This window comes from Salminus brasiliensis, chromosome 1 (genome assembly GCF_030463535.1).
Source record: "Salminus brasiliensis chromosome 1, fSalBra1.hap2, whole genome shotgun sequence".
Taxonomy (NCBI): domain Eukaryota; kingdom Metazoa; phylum Chordata; class Actinopteri; order Characiformes; family Bryconidae; genus Salminus; species Salminus brasiliensis.
The window spans coordinates 58,117,616-58,132,318 of record NC_132878.1 but is presented as its reverse complement, the minus strand read 5'-3'; the positions used below and the strand labels follow the sequence as shown (position 1 = coordinate 58,132,318).

General features: G+C 41.2%; 3 protein-coding genes across 3 annotated transcripts in view; 2 read left to right on the top strand and 1 right to left on the bottom strand.

Moving 5' to 3' along the window:
* The window catches only part of gpcpd1 (glycerophosphocholine phosphodiesterase 1), a 252,304-nt gene that overhangs the window by 202,850 nt on the left and 34,751 nt on the right, over window positions 1-14,703 (top strand). The gene's annotated exons all lie outside the window — the stretch shown is intronic.
* trmt6 (tRNA methyltransferase 6 non-catalytic subunit) lies at window positions 389-8,520 on the top strand. The gene is made up of 11 exons (XM_072683123.1): window positions 389-658; window positions 1,654-1,784; window positions 1,897-2,006; window positions 2,129-2,220; window positions 2,314-2,397; window positions 3,123-3,247; window positions 3,511-3,836; window positions 6,441-6,526; window positions 7,539-7,641; window positions 7,737-7,823; window positions 8,059-8,520. Exons 1-11 carry the CDS (start codon window positions 549-551, stop codon window positions 8,236-8,238), a joined length of 1,434 nt encoding a protein of 477 aa, XP_072539224.1. The 5' UTR covers window positions 389-548; the 3' UTR covers window positions 8,239-8,520.
* chgb (chromogranin B) lies at window positions 8,593-13,155 on the bottom strand. The gene is made up of 5 exons (XM_072683113.1): window positions 12,968-13,155; window positions 12,510-12,556; window positions 12,306-12,399; window positions 9,941-12,117; window positions 8,593-9,115 (listed from the first exon to the last, which is right to left on the bottom strand). Exons 1-5 carry the CDS (start codon window positions 13,020-13,022, stop codon window positions 9,059-9,061), a joined length of 2,430 nt encoding a protein of 809 aa, XP_072539214.1. The 5' UTR covers window positions 13,023-13,155; the 3' UTR covers window positions 8,593-9,058.

Here is a 14,703-nt window from a genome sequence, read left to right as displayed (position 1 = left end):
AAATTAATATTCGAATAAATAGAAATAAGATTTATCCAAAAGGTAGTGATTTGACGTCACTTATATTGATTTATATTCATAACCAAAAACGCATGGTTTGACAAATCGGTGCACGCGCTGTCTGGAGGTGTCCAGGAAAAATCTGGAAACAAGCTTTGTTCTTCAAACTACCTTGATGATGATATCAACAACTTTATTTTTCATAACACTTCATAACAATATTAATAATATTGTTCTTAATAACTAAAACCCTCGACGAGCCGCCGCGTATCCTCCGCATATTCGTCAATCGTTCTGCATCTGTGTTATCTGTGATCTGCTACCCTTCCTTAGAAACCGCGCGTTCTTAGGTTTGGATTGATTAATCATCCTGCGGTTCGCAAAACGCTTGTGCCCACGTGGGGAAGGGCTCTCAAACACAGCTAACCCAGACACCCGGTAAACGGCGTGTCTTGCTGTTGGCTTTCTCCTGTTCGGATCGTTAAAATAAAGTTTTAAAGCTGAAACATTCGCTAACAAATAGCTGATCTGGTCTGTGAGCTGTGGAAATGGCGGACACGGCGGTGGACAGTGATGAGGAGTGCAGGATAAGTGAAGGCGAATACGTAGTTCTGAAGAGAGGAGATGTCTACAAATCAGTCCAGATTGAGAAGAGAAAGTGAGTTGTTGTGTCGCTTTGTTTAGTCACGGTGTCAGGGGTCAGTTCTCACCTTGAAACAACTAGCTAGTGTGGTGTCTCATGAGACTCGCCTCACCCGTTTAGTTAGTCCTGTTAGCTAGCATGGCTAGGTCAGGTTAGTTGACTGAAGCTGTGTGTCGTATTCCACCTAAAATGAAGCAGCGAGTTACATCGAGTTAGTATGCGTAGCTAGATATAATATCCTTTTGCATACTAGCACGATAGCCTTATTTCCCAAAGGCTGCACACATCCTACATAACTGAAGAGCCTGGTGAACTAACCTGAGGTCTTTATTTACACTATTTAACACAGGAATGGTGACTAAAGCAGCACACAAGCCAGCACCATTAAGGAGAGCACTGATCAGTTAAATGAAGACGTAGCAAGATAGGTAGCTAGCACCCCAAAACACTGGTCAGTTTAACTCTTGACCTAAAACAGCCCATAACAAACTGCACTGATGGAGGAATTCCTGACTGTTGTCTGATAATGTCTGTTGTTGTCTGATTTGTCCAGGGCATAATCGCTCAGTCAGCTGTATTTTCAGTCCGTCTCATCATGGATGTGTTGTGTGGAACAAACCATAGTTCCTCCAGGACACAGTGCTACATTCATCATAAGACATTAGCAGACAATCAGACTTTAACAATACACTCTTCAATAGACTGGACAACCATTAAGCACAGGACAGTAGAGAGCAGGCTGAGGATAATGATTTTGGGGTTGTTATTGTTCATGTAATATTGTTAGTGCCCACTGTTAGTAACCGTCCCTAGCAGCCTGGATCATCATCAGAAGTATGGACCATGTACAGAATGTGTGTTTGTGCATTAAAAGTTTATTGTGCTGCATAAATGCATTATGTATTAAAGTTTAATCCAACAAAGCACGGTCTGCTTTAGGTTTTGTTGCCTTAGGTCTGTTTGACAGTTTCTGCCATGTGAGAATGTCCTTGAATGTTTTCTGTTCTCAGGAAAGTGATTTTTGAGAAGCAGTGGATCTTTATGGACAATGCTGTTGGAGAGCTGTATGGTTCCACGTTTGAAGTAGACGGTGGTGGGAAGCTAACCCTGCGAAAACCAAACCGTACAGAAGATGCCACAGGTGATTTAAGGACTGGCACATGTTTTACAGTCTGTAGATGTTTTACATGACCATGAACCCATGGCACTGTAAGGGGCCATATTTGATTGCTGCTTTCTTTCTTCCTAAATAGACAACAAGGAAGCAGGGTTGGACAACAGACACATTGTGGATGATGGCAAATCACAGAAACTCACTAGAGATGATATTGAGTCACTGAAAGAGCAAGGGTTGAAAGGCCAGGTATATATTTCACAATAACCTGGGTCAATTGAGTAAAATGATATTGAGTTTTTCCATTGCTTGTGAGTCATTACTGAATTTATTTAGTAAACATTGCAACATTTGTTTTTCTACTTCTTTAGGAAATTATTCAGCAGCTTATAGACAACAGTACAACCTTTAAGGATAAAACTGAATTTGCTCAAGAGAAATACATCAAGAAGAAAAAGAAGAAGTGAGTAGAGTGGGTGGTTGGCATGTGGTTCATAAAATGTTACATATCATTTCTGTGTTGGTATTCAAATCAAAGTGTATAATGTGTGTACAGGTATGAGAGCAATATAACAGTGCTGAAGCCTTCATCCCGTATTTTGGCCATGATGTACCATGGAAGGGAACCTGGGAAAATATGGTATGTCCTCAATCTGAACCATATAGCTTCTGCTTTATTTGCTTGTTGTGGCTGCAACGTTTTGTTTGTTTTTTTGTTTTTAACACATTATCTGCCATTACTGATATGATGTAGGGCTGTCACTGACAACTATTTGTCTGTAGATTAATCCATCGATTTTTGATGATTTAGTCTAAACTATTAATTTTCTTTTTTTTAATTTAATTAATTAATTCTTTCATTTGAAAAAAAAAAGTAAATTAAGTTTTACATATGAAGTTTAAAACTGCTGGTTTAAACAAGAACTTCAGCACAACAGTCAACAGTGCAGTAGGATATTTATACCCCTTATGAAAGTGATGACCTGATGGCGCAGTTACGTAGTAGTAATGAGGAAATGCGTGTGTTATAGTTTGTGTTTTAGAGACCTGAACTAAAGTCATGAAAGAAAGAATAATAAAACGATATTTAAACAATGCATCGGCTTAAAATATTGATGACCTCATCGACTACAGCGAATAATTGTGGAAGCACGAAGATGATGTCAACCCTTTTCAAATGGAGGTCTTATCACAGGGGATGCCTTATGCAGCACTAGCACAATGTTGGACTGACTAAGATCTAATTTGCATGTTGAGGCAGGTTTTCCGTTCTTGGGAAACTGTTGTTTGTAGTATAGCTTATGTTACTACAGAATTTTTTGTATCTAGGTTTCTTTTTAAATAATAATTTTGTTCTAATTGCAGTCACTTGCGATACGACACCTTGGCTCAGATGCTGACCATGGGGAACATCCATGCGGGCAGTAAGATTATTGTGTTTGAGACTTGTGCTGGCCTCGTACTCGGCTCTGTTATGGAAAGAATGGGAGGTATGACCGTTTGTTTGGTGATCTTATATACAATAATTCATTATGCCTGGTAAAATATTGAACCCTTAGAAAACCAAAACAGATGCAGTAGTATAGATATGTTAGGTATCTTCCCTTTTATACAATACATACTGAATTGTTTTAGTCCTCTTTTCTAATGTATTATTATTACTATTATTATTATTATTATTATTATTGTGATTATTACTAGACTCAATACAACCAATACTGTTGCTCTCATTTATGTTCTCTCTCTCTCCTAGGCCATGGATCAGTGATCCAAATGTATCCAGGTGGAGGGCCAGTCAGAGCAGGCATGGAGAGCTTTGGCTTCCCATCACATTTCCACGACACACTACATGAGTTTCCCTTATGTAAGGTGAACGCCCTCCTGTCAGGAACATTGAACGTGGATGAGAAAGACACAGACTCTCAGAGCAACGACGGAGCAGATAAACAGTCCGGCTCTTCTCAGGTCTCCTCAGGTGGAGGTGAGGAGGGCAGCGCAGAGCCACAGAGCATGGAAGTGAGCACAGACCCAGCTGAGGCTAAGAAAAGGGAAGAGAGGGAGAAGCTGCGGGAGCAAAAGGTGAGCTTAAGAAACTTCTCATGTATGAAACTTTAATGACCCTACAGAACTTGAATTAGACCTGACATATTGATGCAAGCATGATTACAGTCCAAGTCCCAGTCCAACCCAAACCCACAGTGCCAAGTTGTGAGTCTGAACCTAACAGTCATACATTACAGATGTGCGTGACCACAAAACCAATTCAAACTACCAGTGTCTAACTCCTGCTGTGTTGATGGAGGCTGTGAGCCACATCATCAAGTGTGCAGCAATGTCTTCATGCTTTAATAAATAAAGAAGAGCTTATGTGTATGTATATATGGTGTGAATGTGGCATTGACACTGTTAGCCAAATGACTTTATAAACACTATGTCCAGATGTTTGTCGACACCCCTTCTACTGAATGTATACTTGTTTAAGTTACCCGTTGCTGAAAGATGTGCAAATGCGCGCACACACAGCATGGCATAGGCTAGAGGGGTATTCTCTGGAATGATGGTGCTCCATTCAGTACTTTTGGGATGAGGATTTGAGATTATTCAACACCATCACTTCACTAATGCTCTTGTTGCTGAATGCAATCACATCCTCACAGAAATGCTCTAAAAAAATCAACTGGAAAGCCTTCCCCTGACAGTAGACAGTTACTTCAAGAAAAGCAGAATAAACCTTTTTATTTTAATGCATACACTTGTTTTCTGAAGTAACACTGACTATGTGGGTGTCCATAATGTGCTGTGGTGGCAAAATTAACCTGCTACTGTTTCAATGTTTGCACCTGTAGCCTAGTATTAGCCACTGGCTACAGTTCCTGTTTTACCCTAAAAGACAGAGTGGTTGCATTGTGGTGCAATTCCATTAAAAAGCTGACTCCAGCCTCATTAGAAGAGAACAACCAACTGCTCCTGAATGAAAACTGTACTGATGTTCTGGTCAGTAACGATTCAGGACAGTGAGTTCATCAGTACGTTGCTCCAAGGTTCCCCTCACACTGTGGCTTCAGCTCTGTGTTCTCATAGCTTGTTACTGCAATATTTATATCAAATGCAACTTCGCTTCTGTTCACCTGCAGCCTTTTTTCTTCTGGAAACCCATACTGTTTGCCCATGCAGCACTGAGGCAACGGTGCCAGTAGCTACTTTTAATGATGTGCAGGCTTTCATCAGTGCAAAAAAAAAAAATAGATTGCCCACTAAATATACACATATGGCTGTAAACCATGTGCTTTACAGTTAGTGTATATATCTGGGGCTTATACATGTAATGTTTACCTTAAACAGATTTCTTTTTTTTTTTATATATACAATTAACATTTCAGCCTTTTAATTCTCCAACGCTTTACCACTGAGATGCAGCGGAACCGAGGCAGTAGGCACCAGTAAGTAAAATGTCATGTGGCTGAAACACATGAAATGCACTATGATGTTCACAAGATGCTTCAACAATATTTTATATTCAACAGTATTATAGTAATATTGTTTATTGTGATAATTCTGCAGATTATAGTCATTTGTCTAAATTTACATTACCGCCCAAGCCCACTACATAATGCATTATTGACACACAGGCCTTATGGATCTCGATGGACCTCACTGCCAAATGTTTGAGCAATGATCTATCTGATGAATAATGAATAGTGCAATCCTGTTGGGTTCAGACAAATATTTCAAGCTCTAACACTGCTGGAGCATAAGTAAAACTCCCAAAGTGAGGTGGTTGTACAATGTTTTATAATGCGGTTCAGTAGTGATGGGCCAATCCTCTTTTTTTTTTTTAAAGTTCTGATCTGATTTCAGTACACAGCTGCTGATACTGTAATCCTTTTTACCTTAATATTGTTGGTATTGTGTTTAACACAGGTAGCATCATGAGGCTGAAATAGACCACACAGCACTTCTTATTAGAAAAACAAAAATATACACACATATATTGAATTTAAATTCTGCATCATCTGAACAGGTTAAGTATTAAGACAATTGCAGCACCATTAAAATGTACCTTTTAGTCTTTTGATTGTCTGCTGGAAGTTGTTTTGCATTTCTGGAAAGAAGCAGTGAGAATCTGCTGTCTGGTGGTATCTTCCTGTCTGTTGGGCAGTATGTGCTCTGTGAAACCTCTGCAAGTGACAAAATTGTTTGTATTGTACAACGCAGCTGTACTTCCACCCCTTGGCACGTTGGCTTTACACACATTACAAGTAGCTTTTTGGCATTCCCAGGCTAAAATATTTCCAAACAAACCACAATTAAGTCAAATCAACATCTTACTTTCTTGCCCAGTTTGATATTATCACTGATTAATGGTAAGCTGTGGATCTATGGATTGTCTTGTTGCATTATTCTGGCTTAAGTAATACTTGCTGACAAGTATTCCTAATAGAATAGGAGACTTTGGAGCAGATGAACCTGTTGGCACCATGCCTAATGCCAGACCTGGGTGTTGGGGGTTTATCAACAACATCTGCATTAAGGCATCAGCATTAAAAATGCTGTGCGCTCATTGGATCAGTGTGAATTCTGCTTAAGAGAAATGTGCATGGAGAGAGCACTGCAGTATTGAGGTGTGAAACTAGATCTGGTACTCTGATTGGTAGTGCTAACCCTGGACACTTTGTATTGCAGGCACAGGAGAAGAAAGTGAGGCTAGAGGAGAAGAGAAGAAGGCTGGCTGCAGCTGCTACCTTGCTGGAGGGCCGAAATGCTGATGGGTAAGTTCTCTCTGTTTTAGTTCTGCAGATCCAGGCAAGGCTTTAGGCAGACTGTAAGCTACAAGGACTGCATGCAAGAGGCTGGGTCTGTATGACTGAAATGTTGAAAATGTGAAAAACCATATGTGTTGATTTATTGTTGTCTACTGAATTCAGGCAGAACTGTCCAGAGAACCATTTCAGTGGCATTTCATTACAAGTCATTTGTATTTATTAGGAACCCTTAGGGCCTTCTGGACCTTCAGAGAAGGCGTAATGATTTTTGAGAAAAAAAAAAAGTGGTATTTGAGTAGATGCAGCTAATACATCCAATTGATGCTGCTCTGGGTCTTCTAGAAGTCCTAGAAATGTCACTGATTGTGCGTATGAGCATTAGTCTACCCAGAATTCATCAGTTTTTTTTTAGAAATGAAGGACTGTGAAGGCAGCTCCATGCCAGAGCTCTTTACTGAAATGTGACACTGCAATAAACAAGGTAAAATACAAGTGTACAATGGGTACAAGCCTCAAATCAAGCTTTAAGTTAGTGTTTAATCAATAACAGCTTAATAATGTGGAACTACATTGCTGTTCATTTCACTAATTACAGTTATAGTGCAGAATGAGTTTTTCCTTTCTGAATTTTGACATTTGTGGCCTGAGCTGACGGCATAGGTCTAATAGTCACAATTTACCCCCGCTATTTAAAGAGCAACATGGAGTATCTAAACCGTCTTTCCTGGTAGAGTGGTTTATTTTTTTAAAGTGGAATTAAATAAACAGCCTTTTTTGTGGCTTTATGCAGCCATGAACCACCTAATTAAATGCTCATGGTCAGAATGGAGCATATCGCTTACTTCCATCTCTATGACATATAGTGAGATCAATACGCTTGTCAGCTCGTCTCATATTTATTGATTTCTTGGCCCGTTATGCGGATATAGCGAACTCTTGATTTACCAGCATTTACAAGTCCTCTTGACTGTGTAAGATATATATGTGGTTGAAGAGCTGACTGGATTCTTCATTGCAGGTTAGTGATCGCCAGCCGCTTCTCCCCCTGTCCTGTGTTACTGGGCTTGTTGAAGTTTGTGGCGCCATCGAGGCCGTTTGTAGTCTACTGCCAGTACAGAGAGGTACTAATAATTGTTCTCTTTTGTCCAGTTTCCAAAAGGTGATTTCATATTGCTGACATGACTATAACATGTACCTCCCTTCTTGTTTTTATTAGCCATTAATTGAATGCTATACAAAGCTCAGGGAGCAAGGTGGAGCAATCAGCCTCAGACTGACCGATTCCTGGCTCAGGCACTACCAGGTGATTCAGAATCTGAGAATTGTATTGGTTTAAGCTAAACTAAAGTAGAACTAGAGTTCTTCTGTCTTTTTGTGTTGTAGCTATAATTTAACCAAGTAGCCATCATTTAACTTCAAATATTAGATTAACATATATTAGATGTATTGAAAATTGTTTTGCGGCCTGATGTGTTGGTTGAGGAAGTTGTTTTTCAGTAAGATCTCTTTTTAAAGTTTCCTCTAACATTTGGCTCCAGGTGTTGCCCAACAGAACCCATCCAGTGCTGCTGATGAGTGGGGGAGGAGGTTATCTGCTCTCTGGAATCACAGTCACTGCTGATGCTGCTGCATCAGAAACTCAGCAGAAATCAAGCGAGCCAGCTGCAAAGAGGATCAAACTCGATGAGATTAGGAGCACGGGTGACAGTTCTGTCTAGCCTTTTTGTTCTGTCTAACTTATTTTAGCAAAAATAAACCATTTTACCCTCTCTCCTTGGAGAAATACTATATTACTCATCTGTTAAAGTTGCTAGGCTTTATTGTACAAGGTCTGTTCTTTTAACCTTGTTTTCCAGGAGCCAGTTTTTCATCAGGCAGCACAGGGCTATTCGCAGTGCTTTTCCTGTTCTTTTTTTTTATTTTATGTAAGCACAAGAGTGCAAAGAAAAATGACAATGTGCATTAGCTTAATGATGGTCAATAAAATATGACACAAATTAGTGAGAATGTCTTTTGTTGTCTGTTCTCTTTTTTTTGTTGAGGCATGGGCCTAAGATTAAGACACGTGACTGTTACTACTTTGGTCCCATCATAGCACATTTTATTAGATGCACACAACAAAGGCAGACTGTAAGAATATATAGGAAGTTATACAGAATGGAAAATGTCAAATGTAATCAAGTAGACGGCATGCTTTAGGTTTAACATTCAATTTCACACAAGTATAGAAGATGCAAGATAATAAACAGGCATAGTTTTGTGCTTTGTATTGTTTCTCATTTTGTTTTCCATTTCTGAAGGTGGTAATCTAAGGCTTCCACTGTCAACAATGTTTCACATAAAGATGTTAATGTGGAACAATGCTATAAGCGTCACTGTATTTAATGTTTAACAGTAAGTTCAAATGCATTAAATAACCCAAAAGCAGCCCAAAGCAGAAGCAACAACACACACAACGCCTCTGGAAGTCCATAATGGGGGAATGAAAGCGGTTTCCTCTTGTCTTGATGGCTGCTTCACTTCTCGTTCTGAGGTTAGCTAATCTAGGTGTTTGAGTTGTTGGTCCATTGAGGCCAGTTTCTCCAGTTCTTTTAACTGAGGGGAGAAGAAGAGAAAATAAACAAATTGACCAGTAAATCCAATTGACCATATCAAATCTAGATGTTTTGGAAAGGTGAAAAACTAAGAGCTACTGGTAAATTCAGCTTTATTCATTGTTTTAGTTTTGGGTCCCTCAGTATAACATCCATTGCAAAAGTCCCATGTGGTGGAAAAGTGCCTAAAGCAATACACCAGCCCTGTCAGGATGAGAAATTATACTATAAAAAGCCATGGAGTCTAGCCATCTATCATTACCTTTAAATCTTTGGAGAAACGACCACACACTATGATCGAGGGTCTGCACAGGTTGGCAGCAGTGGTAAGGATGATAACTCTAGTGTCATTTTAATAGTGTAGGCTTGACACAACCACTCACTGGGGAGTCAGTGAAGCTGGGAGATAATTACTGATTTTTGGTGCAGACTACACTGCAAGCAGTATCTGAGAGAGAATGGCTTTACACAGTGTTTCTCTTACTTCCCTAGATTTATCAGTTTCATACTGGGACCCAGCAAGCATAGCTTAATTTCCCTCTTTAATCCGTATTGCCTTATTTGCTCTGTTCTACCCTTTGAAGCTATGAAGCAGCCTTTGCAAGGACCTCATTATTAAGAGTGTGTTTTATTAATTCATTCTTTTTTTTTTTTTGTTTGCTGGCTTACAAGGCATTTGGTATCTAGGCCACACTGTAAATACACAGAAAGTACCAAGCTGTCAAATTCCACTAGAACAAATTCCTACCAGAGTAATTATGACCAATAATTCAAATGACATCTAATTTTAAGTGAGTAACTGTTTTACCGTGTTGAATGTGTTTACCTCATCTGCAGTGAGAGCCCTCTCATGGAGTTCAGCTTTTTCCCCCTCAGATGCATCGCTCTGAAGCAGTAAACCCCTCTTGTATCGCATGGTGTTGGCAAGCTCAGAATTCTTCTTATACCAGGCTGGATGGTAGTATCCTCGATAAATCCAGGGATTGCGCTTCTCATAAACCTCACCCTCCTTTAGGAGACGCTCCTCCAACTCATTCTTTTTCTTAGTCAAGTATCTCAGTGCTGCCTCCTTTTCTTGCTTGTCCTCTTCTGATGCAGTCTGGTGCCGTTTCTCCTCTCGGTCGGTCAAATGGTGTTTGTTTTCATTTATCTCTCTGGCAATTAGCTCCTCCTCTTCCTCCTCAGGTGAATGGCGCTTAAGGGGCTCCTCCAGAGAGTCATGCAGATGATGCTTTTTCTCCTCTTCAGAGTCCTCTTCAGATGATTCTCCACTGCGTTTGTGGTGTCTCTGGTGTGGGAACCAGTGGCTCGGCCACCAAGCCCTCTTATCTCCCTCTTCGCTTTCCATATCTTCTGACTCTTCATCAGAAGACTCCCTGTCTCGCTTGTGCTTCCTCTGATGTTTGTGACCTGGCCTCCAGTTTCGTTTGTCTCTGTCCTCTTCCTCCACCGAATCTTCAGTCCTCTTCTCTTGAGAGCTCAGTTCAGCAAAATCTTCATCAGAAGACTCCCCGTCTCGCTTGTGCTTCCTCTGATGTTTGTGACCCGGCCTCCAGTTTCGTTTGTCTCTGTCCTCTTCCTCCACTGAATCTTCAGTCCTCTTCTCTTGAGAGCTTGGTTCAGCAACATCTTCATCAGAAGACTCCCCGTCTCGCTTGTGTTTCCTCTGATGTTTGTGACCTGGCCTCCAGTTTCGTTTGTCTCTGTCCTCTTCCTCCACTGAATCTTCAGTCCTCTTCTCTTGAGAGCTTGGTTCAGCAACATCTTCATCAGAAGACTCTCCGTCTCGCTTGTGCTTCCTCTGATGTTTGTGACCTGGCCTCCAGTTTCGTTTGTCTCTGTCCTCTTCCTCCACTGAATCTTCAGTCCTCTTCTCTTGAGAGCTCAGTTCAGCAACATCTTCATCAGAAGACTCCCCGTCTCGCTTGTGCTTCCTCTGATGTTTGTGACCTGGCCTCCAGTTTCGTTTGTCTCTGTCCTCTTCCTCCACTGAATCTTCAGTCCTCTTCTCTTGAGAGCTCAGTTCAGCAACATCTTCGTCAGAAGACTCTCCGTCTCGTTTGTGTTTCCTCTGATGTTTGTGACCTGGCCTCCAGTTTCGTTTGTCTCTGTCCTCTTCCTCCACTGAATCTTCAGTCCTCTTCTCTTGAGAGCTCAGTTCAGCAACATCTTCGTCAGAAGACTCTCCGTCTCGTTTGTGTTTCCTCTGATGTTTGTGACCTGGCCTCCAGTTTCGTTTGTCTCTGTCCTCTTCCTCCACTGAATCTTCAGTCCTCTTCTCTTGAGAGCTTGGTTCAGCAACATCTTCGTCAGAAGACTCTCCGTCTCGTTTGTGTTTCCTCTGATGTTTGTGACCTGGCCTCCAGTTTCGTTTGTCTCTGTCCTCTTCCTCCACCGAATCTTCAGTCCTCTTCTCTTGAGAGCTTGGTTCAGCAAAATCTTCATCAGAAGACTCCCCGTCTCGCTTGTGCTTCCTCTGATGTTTGTGACCTGGCCTCCAGTTTCGTTTGTCTCTGTCTTCTTTCTCTTCACTTTCTTCATCTTCATCATCGTGATGCCTTTTGTGGGCAAAGCTTGGAAACTCTTCCTGGCTGCGTTCATAGTCAGGTTCGTCACGCTTCTCCTTGCTTGTTTGGAGATGGTGCCTTTTCTGCTCATAGGTCGGAAACTCTTCTTGGCTCCGCTCCTCGTCTTGATCCTCACGCTTCTCTTTAGTGGAGAGAGAATTATGCCTTTTCTGAGGAAATTCCTCTTGGCTCCTCTCGTCTTTGGGGTCTTCCCGTTTTTCTTTGCTTGTAAGATGATGTCTCTTGTAATAATTAGGAAATTCCTCTTGGCTCCGTTCTTCATACTCATCCTCTCGCTTTTCCTCTTTTGCTTTGAGAAGTTCATCGATGACATCCTTTGCTCTGTCTATGGACCTCCCTTCATGTCTCACATCTACTTGCTCTGGAGGAAGAACATCGTCTTCATTATTTTTCACAGGAGAAGAGTGAGTGGAACCTGCGTGAAGATGCAGAATAATGTGTGAACAAAGTGCGGTCGATTGTGACCTGTATCATGTTATGTTTTAGTCTCCCCAAAATGAGTTCCTCACCCTCTAATCAGAAAGCAGGCCAACACTGGTTTTCAAATTTACCTTTTAAAGGATTCAGCAAACCGTCAAGACCAAACAATTAAGAGTTACTTGCCTGCCTTGAGAATTTCTTTACATTCTGGTTGCAGGGTAGTGCCATCTGGTTTAGACAGTGCCTTAGAAAGGATCTGAACCAAACAGTGGGTGAGCTAAAATAAAGGTGGACATACATTTAAGAGTTTTTAGGGAACAAAGAACATTTAGCTTTTTTTGTGCAGGGTTAATAATATTATATTAACAAACAGCAATTCAAGCATACCAGAGTTTCTCTTCTGCCATCTTGTCCAACCGGCAATGACTTGTTATCTGTCATTTAAAAAAAAAAAAAAAAATTTGTATTAGATCAACCTGACAAGATCAGGTTCTGTTTAATTTGTTGATTAGAAAGTAGTATTAATTCTGAGCTGAAACCACCACATCTGCATAACTCCATGCAGACGAACAAAGAAGTAGCATCAGTGCTGAATTTTGTACAGGATAAAGACACAAGACACGACGTGCTAGTTGTAAAAACGCCAGCAGATGTAAAAAAAAACAATCAATAAGACCCAAAGTCTCCTGTTACTTTGCCTTTGATTTCTCGTTCGAGAGAATGAAGGGGTGTACGCGACGTGACAGCCCGCTTCAAACTGCAGTGCCGCTGACCGTGGTGCTGAAATTCGCGCTATCGCCTGTCCTAAGTCCTGCGAGGAATTAGAACAGATCTGAAATACTCACCTGCAAAGAGCGACAGAGTCACAACGAGGAGGCACAAGAACTTCATCACGACCATGTTCGGCGATGTTAGCGGTGCGAGAAACGTGAGGAGGCAGCAACGAAGCGCTGCTCTTCTCCTGCGGAGCGAGCGCCTTGTTGCACCTCTAGGCGCACGATGCGTCTGTTTTGAGAGCAGAGGAAGAATCAAGTGCTCGTGGGCTGCACCCCCAACACTTGCGTCATGTCCCAAGTGAAACGCCGGCCAGAGCTCGTTTTGTATAGGGAACAATGGTCATGAAAAAAACGTAAGTGTTGAATATTCATAAGCTCAAGCATCTAATAAAAACGTGTCCATGCACATTTAGCTTTCAATTGATGGATATGCTGAGATGTGCACTGAAGAGAAGAGGCGTGACATTTAATCATCTCCTCATTTCCTCAATGGACAGTTCACTGGGGGGTAAAGATCTGGGAATACTCTGCAACAATAGTGCTGCTGTCTTCTTTTTTCGAGTTTCATGACTTTGCTGCAGCTAAACACATTATTAAGGGTTATATTCCCAGACAGGGATTAAGCCTAGTCTTGGATCTTGGACTACACCTTCTGTTTTTATAGAAGAAAAAGATACTCATATGCTGACCTGATTCTATTTGTAGGGTCTGACCCTGCATCAGCACTTTTACTAAGATCAGAGATCAAACTGAGATCACTTTATGGCCATTGCCTAACAGTATTTAGCATCTGTATCTAACCCAACAACATCAGGGAACACACCCTCCTCAATATCCAGCAAGCAGCTGAGGTTTAGGTGGCTTGCTTAAGTGCACCTCAGTCGTGCCAGTCCAGTAGATCAAACTGGTTACCTACTGGTCTCAAGCCTGCTTCTCTAACCATTAGGCCATAGCAGCCCCCCTTTGAGATGCTTCATGAGTACAAGCCCAGGGCTATGGGCCTAATCCTTGTCTGGGAAGCCGACCAAAATTGGGACATTGTAGTGCATTTGATGGTTTCCTGAAGGAACAGAAGAAATGAAAATGTAATATAACCCTTCTGCAGCAGTGTCCTTATACACTCTCAGCAGATTTCCTCAACTTTTATATTCATCAGTCTCTGTTCGTCTGTTATGTAAGAACTTTTCCCTCATGTGGGTGAAGTCTGACAAGAAATGCAAGCAGCATACTGCGCTAGAAAAGTCAAGACTGCATTTTATGCATCCCCAGGTAACCAAACGCAAAACAGATTTCTCAGACTGAGATGTAAGTCTGTGTGCTTCACTGTGTTTGGTGTGAGTAGAAAAGTATCCATGCTTATTTGTGTGGAAATCATATTAAGCATATCTCCTCTGTTCGCTGCTTTTCCCACACTGTAAGCATTAGATACTCCAGCCCACAATTGAGGATGAATAATTCATATGATGCCATGCGTGCACCAACTGATTTTGTAGGTTAGAGCAAAGCTACATTCTTTTCAAACCAAGTTTGTAGATATCTTCTCATCCAATGTTTCTACTGCAATCACGTATAGAAACCTGGGTTCTTTCTGCCCTTTGCAGCAGTAACTGCTTCTATGCAAGGCTTCACATTAGATGGTGGATATTGCTGCAAGGATATAAGGGATTTGATTGCATTCTGCCAATGAGGTACTGATGTTAGATGTAGATGTTGAAACATTGCTGCTGAATGCAATCTTATCCGTTTTCCACAGTGAGCAGAAATTACACACACTTGTTTGGAAATAGTGGATCAGTACAGTGGTA

What these genes read in the sequence shown, in the direction of transcription:
- trmt6 (XM_072683123.1), top strand. Translation starts at nt 549, where the DNA reads ATGGCGGACACGGCGGTGGACAGTGATGAGGAGTGCAGGATAAGTGAA. An exon ending in GTCCAGATTGAGAAGAGAAA is followed by an intron (nt 659 to 1,653) that starts GTGAGTTGTTGT and finishes TTCTGTTCTCAG; the next exon opens with GAAAGTGATTTTTGAGAAGC. An exon ending in AGCAAGGGTTGAAAGGCCAG is followed by an intron (nt 2,007 to 2,128) that starts GTATATATTTCA and finishes CTACTTCTTTAG; the next exon opens with GAAATTATTCAGCAGCTTAT.
- chgb (XM_072683113.1), bottom strand. Translation starts at nt 13,022, where the DNA reads ATGGTCGTGATGAAGTTCTTGTGCCTCCTCGTTGTGACTCTGTCGCTC. An exon ending in ATGGCAGAAGAGAAACTCTG is followed by an intron (nt 12,400 to 12,509) that starts GTATGCTTGAAT and finishes CCTTTATTTTAG; the next exon opens with CTCACCCACTGTTTGGTTCA. An exon ending in GGGCTCTCACTGCAGATGAG is followed by an intron (nt 9,116 to 9,940) that starts GTAAACACATTC and finishes TTCTCCCCTCAG; the next exon opens with TTAAAAGAACTGGAGAAACT.